Raw genomic sequence first — 9,040 nt, forward strand, 5'->3', positions numbered from 1 at the left:
GACGCGGCGGGAGAGTCAGCGCTCCCCTCCCCCTCCTCCGCACGGTAACGTAACGGTGACGCAACAGGATTGTTACGGTAGTAACAGCGGTTACTACCGCTAGCGTTACTAGCAACACAGCGCCAGGCAACAAGGGTGCCTATTACGTGGCCGTTTTCCGTATTATCCGATCAAGGCTACATAAGGAGCAGCGAAGGCTATTCACAGTTAGTTGTACTGAGCCAGTCAGTCTGTAATAGTCTTGCGGAGTTGATCGGTGCAAGTGGCAGTGACAAGGAGATAAGTGTTGATGACTCCATCAGATATGTCGAAGGCAGCCTCCTTATTGGGTCTCACTAAGAACAGTAAGCGGATGATTGACATGCTGTCAGTGGATGCCCATAAAAATATCAGGCATGCTCCCATAATCGTTGAGACCTTGGAAAAACATCTTCAAAAGGTGGATAAGAAGACACAGACTGAGATGTTCCTATTACGTCGAACATGGAAGAAAGTGTTCCCACCAAAGAAACTGTATGTGGATATATGTATAAATGCAATTGATCCAGCGTGGCCGATCACAGCTGTGCCTCCTACCACAGATGTGAATCCAAAGTGTTTTCGTCAGGCACCGCCAGCTCCTAATTCCCAGCCGCCTGCTGCCCCTCCAGCTACACCAGCAGTTCCTCCCAGTGTCAGAATTTTTTCGAGCTTAAATACGCCTCAAAGAATAATTAAACCTACGGCTGCTTCGACTATTCTACTGCTACAAAATGGAGAAACAAGATTTGAAACTAATACTTAAAATGCTGGAAGAACTGGAAGCCAATAGGAGGAAAGACAGAGATTTCCTAGCCAAATTAGGAGCCGATATGTAAACACATCACGAAGAGATGAGGGCTATCCAAATAAAAGCAGACGCCGACTCGAAAGCCTGGCGAGAAAAAACTTCCGCAGAGACGAGAGCAACCCCAGCAATGGGACACAACTGGATCTTCTGGCGAGCTGAAAGGAAACCGCTCGAGACGAGCTTTGTCTTAAGAGGGGAGCGGATGTAATGGACGAAGAATAGTCGCTGCAAGAAGAGTAACCGAAACAACAGGAGACACCGCAAGCACAGCTACGGGACGGAAAAGGAACGGGGATGCACCGCTAGGCTATTTGGGACGAACAGCCTTAAGGAGGGAGCAGTGTGACATGTTGCGCAAAGGAGAACCCCCCCCCCACCAGCAGTGACGCGGCGGGAGAGTCAGCGCTCCCCTCCCCCTCCNTGAAATAAAATTCGCTACATCAAATACCTCATGAAGTTATTTGTCGCGATATACGCCCGATACACGACAATACATACTCGTCCTTTTCATACAAGGTTCTACAATAGTTTGTTCCTAGTTTATACGAATATAACTGTTGTAATTCCAAGAAATTCATGTGATGTTCTGTAAAACATAATATGTGGGGGGAGGCTGGGTGTAGATGATTTAATAGCTCATTTGCTTTCCCCCTTAAACCCCTAATGTTCTGATGGAAAATATTAAAGAATTTGATATCATTTTGTTTTTTGGTTACTCTGTTTAAGGAAATATTTCTTTTTGGAGTACTCTTATTTACCATAAAAAATCCTTATTTTACATACCTGGTAGTTTTTTGAGTCTATTTGATTTGCGTACTGGTTCATTTTTTTTTGCTCTGTAGTTGTTTTTACTGAGTCATTCATAGCTGTACACTTGTTAGCTTGTAGATTTGCATTATAATTTTCAGATTCTTTCCAGAGCAAGCAAATTGGGGTCAAATTTTTATTAGATTGAGAAATTGTCACACAGGTTGCTGCCATATGTTTAAGTATTTCTTCTTTTCCTCTCCTGTTCAGATGCATACCTTGTCTTGTAAAGAAGTGTCTGTTTAAGTCACAGTTCATTACTGTGACCTGTTCATGACATTTCATGATTTTAAACAGTTTCCTATTAAAGGCATTTATCTCATTATTTATACAAGACCAATCTGCCAGGTCATGTCTATGTGATATACCTAATAGAATAATATTAGTATGAGTATTATTACTTACAAAGTTTAAAATGTGTCTTAGTCCCATTTTTGAATTATTTTTTGCGATATTGTTTGCACCTCAACTAAATACAAGAGCATCATTTTTTCCTAAGGTTAAAATAGTATGTTTTACAGAATTACTTAGGGTAAATAAATCAGCTCCTGGTTTTATAATTCCAATTACCTTATAAGTTTTATCAAGATTTTCTCTCAATTTACTTGCACATCTCCTTACATGGCTGTCTCCAATAATTAACATAGTGTGGTTTCCTTTGTTCTTTGAAGCACTTGCTGCTGAATCAGCAACTTTCTCTTTCTCAATCCTTGCATTAGCCTCAACGGTTTCATCATATGAATGTAGGATGTTACTGTTTAGAACTTTATTGTTATTAGATGTTACTAAACCATTTATTATCACTGAAATGTTATTAATCATCTGTCCATTTTCATCATCCTTGTATTTACTAACTCTTGCTTTGTAGCCATCATGTAAGTGTGTATATTACAATAATTCAAATAACAATGTCTTGTTAGCATTTAGTCATGAGAATTATGTACAAGAATTTTAACTTATAAAAATATAAACAGTATTAAAACTAGATAAATTCTATATACTGAATTTTTTGTATACACTTAATGGTAAAAGTGACATAAGAACATCTACACAATGATCTCTAGATTTGTCATTTAAACTTTTATAGGAGCTTCGGCCCCACGTTTAGAAAATCTCTCTTATAATTCTCTCAAAATGATATCTTTTTTAAGAAGCACTTAAAACAACATTAATACAAATCAGGCCCAAGACAGACTACTGAACCTATGATACGCTTGCACTTAGATTCTCAGAACAGCAATTATTTCAACAAAATGTTTAGTAAAGTGTTTTACAATTATTTCAACAAAATGTTTAGTAAAGTGTTTTAACAATCTTTAAATAATGCAAATCCATACAGTGAATTCTACTGGCTTTATAATAAGATGTATACATATAAAGAAAGTTATAGGACCACTAACACAAATACTTAAAGCTACAGTATTGGTGATGGTAGTTTTTGATGAAATGTGTAGCAAATGCCAGTGTATAATGATGTGTATGGGTTAAATAATATTTTTACATCAATTCTCAGAAGAGATCTAAACCATTCATATAAATCACTGTGCAGTATTGTAACAGGCTGTGTATTTTCCAAAGGGGGGGGGGAATACAACTATTTTTAAGAATTATGTGATGCCATCTTTCCGAAGTGTGTTTTCAATGCCTGCTGCTTATTAATACTGAAACTCCAACAGCTGGTATAACCACAATGTTTGGAGGCATAGCTATTCAATATATTCATATCCAGCAGGTGTGAAAATAATGTTTTGTGTACTTCCATGTTCTCCAACTAAATGAATGGCAAACAGCCATTCCTAGCATGGTCATCAAAAGAAAATTTCAGTGTTTACTGTCATGTCTCTCTAGCATTTTTCATAGTTTAGGCCAACAGTTTCACAAAAATTGGGAGCTCTTGTGCGATGGTCATCATGTGTGTCTAAAGAAAAGAAATAACTGTCCATATAAATTTTGTAGCCCACATCTACTCTCCTTGTAAATCTTCTTACACAATTGAGTTACAGTATGCTATCCACTGATCTGATTTTTATTTGGAAATATTCATGGGATGGTAAACATCTTACCCATACATAGGTGCATATATTATTTACAAATGTAAAGGATGGCTGGGAAGCCGTTTCGATATATATCTCTTGTTCACAAGATTGCTGGCCCTGAAAAGGGGTGTTTGTTCAACCAGAGTTTGCTGGGCCTGAAAGGGGCCGTTTGTTCAACTGTGAGTGCGCTAGTAGAGTTTGCTGCTTTGTAGCAGCCCAGGTCTTCTTGATGATCTTGACTGCTGTTTGGCGGGTCTGGCTGACCAGTGATGCGGTGGTGCGTGTGCCGGTAGCACCCGCAGCCTATGGCACGTGCACTGGCAGAGTCTGTTGTCTCAGCGCCGTTTTACTGGAGAGTTACGGCAGCTGCTGCTTCATGACATCAGCATAGCTACAATGGCTGTGATCGGTCGACTGAAGAGAAATTGATGGTAGCCACAGAGCAGAAGCTTACTGCTGACAATCAGCTAGGTAACCAATTAATAGCATTTTTAGAAAAACACAATATACCTAATAAATCTCAGTTTGGATTTAGGAAAAATAAATCTACTAATGATGCAATTGCCACAATTATTGAAAACATAATAGAAAGTTTGAATGATAAAATAAAATGCAACTGTGTACTATTAGACTTATCAAAAGCCTTTGACTGTATTCAACATAACATTCTCATGGATAAATTATACAAATATGGAGTCCGTGGTATACCACATAAGCTAATCAAATCCTATCTCAGAAACAAAACTCAACACGTAAAAGTAACACACAAAGAAGGCAATCGTATGAAAGAATATTTGTCAAGTAGCCTCCCAGTGACAGAGGGAGTCCCCCAGGGATCGGTCCTTGGCCCATTACTCTTCATCTTGTATATAAACGATATCCCACATCTAACACAAGGCAGATCAATACTGTATGCTGATGACACATCAATACTGAATGTAGGAAAAGATATGACTGAGCTCCAAAACACCACTTCAAATTATATAGGAGTGGTAGATCGATACTTTGAGACAAATAATTTATTTATAAATCCATCTAAAACTCACTATATTCTTTTCCAGACAAAATAATGCAGGCAGGAAAGTAATCTAAAAATCCTAGTAAAGAACAGGGAAATATCAAATCTAAAAAGCACAAATTTCCTGGGGGTAGTAATAGATAGTACCTTGAGCTGGGAATTACATACTGAAAAAACCTAGAGTAGAATTAGCCATAACCTGTTCATAATTAATAGGTTATCTAAAATACTCAATTTAAATGAAAGATGAATGTTGTATTACGGTTTGATCTATCCTCATCTATCTTATGGAATAATAGTATGGGGACATAGTGCTAAGACCCTCACTAGAAGAATTTTTGTACTCCAAAAAAGGGCAGTAAAATACATTGCAGGGCTAAAACATCTGGAATTGTGCAGGGATAGCTTCAGAAATCTAAAGATACTAACAGTATACTCGCTATATATACAAGAAACAATCCTGTATGTAAAAAAAAAGTGTAACTGCACAGTGAATGAACAAATACATACATAAGAAATAATAAAGACTATCATATATATGGGCACAACTTAGAACTTTATAATAGTAATCCTTCAGTAGCTGGCTGTATCTTTTACAACAAATTGCCTAACAACATAAAAGAAATAGAAAACAAAATCAGTTCACAAGGGAATTGAAGAATTTACTCATTCTGATGTCCTATTACTCAACGGAGGCCTATTTGAACGATGAATTCTCAAATATTGGCTACTGATATAAGCAGAAGTATATATATAATGTATAAAATGTATATCTTATATAATTTTTCAGTATTAAGATTGTTGTAATTTAATATTGTATATTAGCTGTAAGATTTGTCCTATATCATTGTATCATGATCTACAGGATTAATAAAATGAATGAATGAATGAACCGCTCAAACCACTCATGTTACGAGAAGCACCGAATAATACAGAACCTATGTAGTAATTATTTATTCGAAGACCAACTGTAATTATGTTGAATTTGAGGTTCTCGCAGCGGTGGTTACGAAGAACAGTTACATGTTGGACCGTGTTGGACATAGCGTCGTGTAGTCCGAATTTGAGGTTCTCGCAGCGGTGGTTACGAAGAAGAGTTACATGTTGGACATAGCGTCGTGTAGTCCGTTGAGGCAGTCGAGGCCACGTGTTCCTGTGAAACGGTGGTTGACCTTCAACGAAATAGGCTACATAGCACTACATAGTTTTGTATCCCACATAGCATTCCAAATAGTTCGTATAACCTGTAACTAGTTGTTCCCACGTATTAGTAAGGTCTTTCTGAATCTGAATAACGTAGTCACAACCGGTCACAACTTCTGTGGTCACAACTCAGAATGATTGGTAGGACTGTCGACAAAATTAATGTTGGTATTATGCTGGTTACGTTATGGTCGAAGGAAAGAATGTGTGCTGTTATTATAATGAAAGTGCTCTTGTGATGTGGTTTTAGCATGGATGAATTGGATGACAGATTTTATTATGTTTATAGCTCTTCTCTGGAGACAAGAATACAGATTAAGATGTAAGGGAAATTTAACCACTGATTTAATGAAAATTTATTTACTAGTCCTTATCTCATCTTTATGGAGATGTAATATAATGTTGCAGCTCCCTTATATCAAAGTGAACTATTTTACTTCACTTTCAATGTCGTGCCACTTATTCTCGTAAGGATTTCTTACGTGGCAATCAATACACTTACATAAATATAGTTTCCTTGACCACCACTTTTATTCTTCAAATATTTCAAATTTGAGACATTTAAATATTAGTATGTAATGATTTTTTTAAATATACAAATTATTTAGAATTTCTCATAGTTTGGGAACAGAAACCTTCATCTGATTTCATCTTCGTTTTCTTAAATATACAGCAAGTAATAAATAAACCAAGTACTTGTACTTCATATATGGGCTGGACGACTGAGGGGCCGGAGTTTGAGTCATGATAGGGTCAAGAATTTTCTCTTTCCACAGTGTTCAGACTGGCTCTGGGACTCACCCAGCCTCCCAACCAGTGGGTGCCAGGAGCTCTTTCCCCAGGGGTAAAGCAGCAGGGGTGTGAAGCTGACCACTCACTTCCAGCTAGTGCTGAGGCCAAGAAAATGTGGATCTATACGTCCACTCCCCCATGAACCTTCATGGTGTAGTACTTAATTAGTTAAGCATAGGGACAACTGTACCTTTTACTTGTACTTCATAAGATGGGAAACTGGCTACACTGGGATTGCAGGTAGACAGGGAAGTGCTCATAAGAATGACCATAAGCTTAGATTGTGGGATTGTTTCTGAGTCGTATAAAGCCGACAAAGTAAAAGTTACAGATGAAAAGGATTACTTTTATTGCTACTTTGAAATTACTCTTATTGGATACAGATTTAATTTTAAGATAGAGCTTGTGGGATAGTTTTATCTCAGCATAATTTTTTGACAGACTCAGAGATCAGCAGCTGTCATGTTCATGTTTTATAGTGACTGCAATTTCAAAGTTGTGAATTATAAATGTTATTAAAGCTAATAAATACAGTTGCTAGCAAAAAGAGGTTAGAATTTCAATGCTTTTAGTTATTATAGCTAAAATAACAAGAAAATAAGTCAATTTTTTTTTAAGAGAACGCATGAGACTCCAAGTAAGAAATCAAAGGTACATTTTTAAAATATTGTGAGTGGCTCCATATGTTTTGAATACTGTAATGGTGTAATTACTGTCAGAGTTACTGGGTTTTCAGAATTTGTCCATTGTCTGATATTCTAAAAACTATAAAAACAAAATGTTTTGGAAACCAGATTTATCCTCAGATGAAAGGGGGAGGCACCTACTCTGTTGGGTCCCTTAGAAAGAGCTAATATCAGTCACTGGACAACCCATGTCAGATTTACTACAGCTGTAGTTTATATGCCATCATCAGAACCCTTTAGAATTGACTTGTACGAGTATTTACCGTGTTTGTAAACGTGTGTACTACTCTGTCCAAAAAGTATCCAACCTTGGGTCGGGAAAAAAGTTCTGTATCTGGGTGGTTACAATACCTAATCACCTTCAAAGTAGGCCCCTTGTGACTCCACACACTTAGCCCAGCGGTCCTACCATTGCTGGAAGCAATTCTGGAAGGCTTCTTTTGGAATGGTGTGCAGCGGCGCCGTCGCATTCTGTATGATGTCCTCGTGGCTGTCAAAATGACAACTTTTTAGCGGTGTCTTCAATCTCGGGAACAGCCAGAAATCACAAGGAGCTATGTCAGGAGATTAGGGAGCCTGGTAGACGTGCAGAATGCTGTGCTTGGCCAGGAAACCCTGGATCAGGTGTGATGAATGAGCTGGGGCGTTGTCATGATGCAGATGCCAGTTGCGTGCATCCCACAGCTCCAGTCTCTTGCGCCAAACTGCATCACGAAGATGGCGGAGGACTGCTTGGTAGTACTCCTTATTGACAGTCTGGCCTAGTGGTGCGTACTCATGATGCACAACACCCCGGTAATTAAAAAAAACAGTCAGTATCACCTTCACATTGCTCTGAACCTGTCGTGCTCTTTTGGGCCTTGGGGATGTTGGGTGCTTCCATTGTGATGCCTGGACCTTGGTTTCCGGGTCATATCCGTACACCCACGACTCGTCACCAGTGATTACAGTCTTCAGGACCTCAGAATCCCTGCTGGCACACTCCAGCACGACCTCAAGACTGAGTTGTTGCTGCTCCGGCGAAAGCAGCTTGGGCCAAATTTTGCCGCCACTCTTCGCATGCCCAAATCCTCAGTTAAAATTATGTTTGTGGAACCTCTACTGATCCCAACCTCATCAGCAACTTCCCAGATGGTCAAATGACGGTCCTCCATGATCAGTGTCCGCACTTTTTCAATGACATCAGCATTTCGGCTCGTTGATGGTCTCCCGGAATGCTGCTCACTGTCCGCCGACATAGGGCCATGTTTAAAGCGGATGAACCACTGTTTAATTTGAGTGACCCCCCATTGCATCATCGCTGAAAGCCTGCTGAATTTTGCGAATTGCTTCCACTTCGGTATCCCCAAGTTTATATATGAGACAAACACCGTCTTAAGTGTAACAATTTAATTGTAGTTCTTTTTTCTTTCCCTCCTCCACACTACATGTTTCGGCCGTAATTGGCCGTCATCAGGTGTGTATTCTTACGTAGCTGTTACACTGCCTGTTAAAATTTACAATCACCAGTCTTTCTAATTGTGTAAAATCTTTGTTAACTTACACGCGTTAATTTGATTTCTAAATTTAGCACTTTTTTAAAACTTTAATTCAAGTTAAAATGTCTATAAGATTTTTGTTCTTTTTCTTTTTCAAATTTTGAAATTAAAATTTTCTCAGGGTACATGCC

The 9,040-nt window shown here is 38.5% G+C and overlaps 2 protein-coding genes and 1 long non-coding RNA gene across 5 annotated transcripts in view; 2 read left to right on the top strand and 1 right to left on the bottom strand.

The window, feature by feature from the left end:
• Positions 1-180: 180 nt before the first annotated feature.
• Positions 181-1,025, top strand: LOC111871321 (pre-mRNA cleavage complex 2 protein Pcf11-like). The gene has a single exon (XM_023864348.2). It carries the CDS (start codon positions 290-292, stop codon positions 782-784), a length of 495 nt encoding a protein of 164 aa, XP_023720116.1. The 5' UTR covers positions 181-289; the 3' UTR covers positions 785-1,025.
• Positions 1,026-1,354: 329 nt separating this feature from the next.
• LOC111871323 lies at positions 1,355-5,748 on the bottom strand. Of its 2 annotated transcripts, none has more exons than XR_002844001.2 (2): positions 5,660-5,748; positions 1,355-4,139 (listed from the first exon to the last, which is right to left on the bottom strand). It is a non-coding gene; the product is annotated as an uncharacterized LOC111871323 (long non-coding RNA). The 2 variants fall into 2 exon arrangements; XR_002844000.2 differs by having other exon boundaries at positions 5,629-5,706.
• Positions 5,749-6,057: 309 nt separating this feature from the next.
• LOC111871322 (phosphatidylinositol 3-kinase catalytic subunit type 3) overlaps positions 6,058-9,040 on the top strand; it is a 46,543-nt gene continuing 43,560 nt past the window's right edge. For both annotated transcript variants that reach the window (XM_023864350.2, XM_023864349.2), the window contains exon 1: positions 6,058-6,215. In XM_023864350.2, the coding sequence (XP_023720118.1) occupies positions 6,145-6,215 (71 nt within the window). In that variant the 5' untranslated portion in view covers positions 6,058-6,144. The remainder of the gene's footprint in view (positions 6,216-9,040) is intronic.

The sequence above is a fragment of the Cryptotermes secundus genome, unplaced genomic scaffold (genome assembly GCF_002891405.2).
Source record: "Cryptotermes secundus unplaced genomic scaffold, Csec_1.0 scaffold1287, whole genome shotgun sequence".
NCBI lineage: Eukaryota > Metazoa > Arthropoda > Insecta > Blattodea > Kalotermitidae > Cryptotermes > Cryptotermes secundus.

Coding starts and splice junctions, on each gene's coding strand:
- LOC111871321 (XM_023864348.2), top strand. CDS start 290: ATGACTCCATCAGATATGTCGAAGGCAGCCTCCTTATTGGGTCTCACT.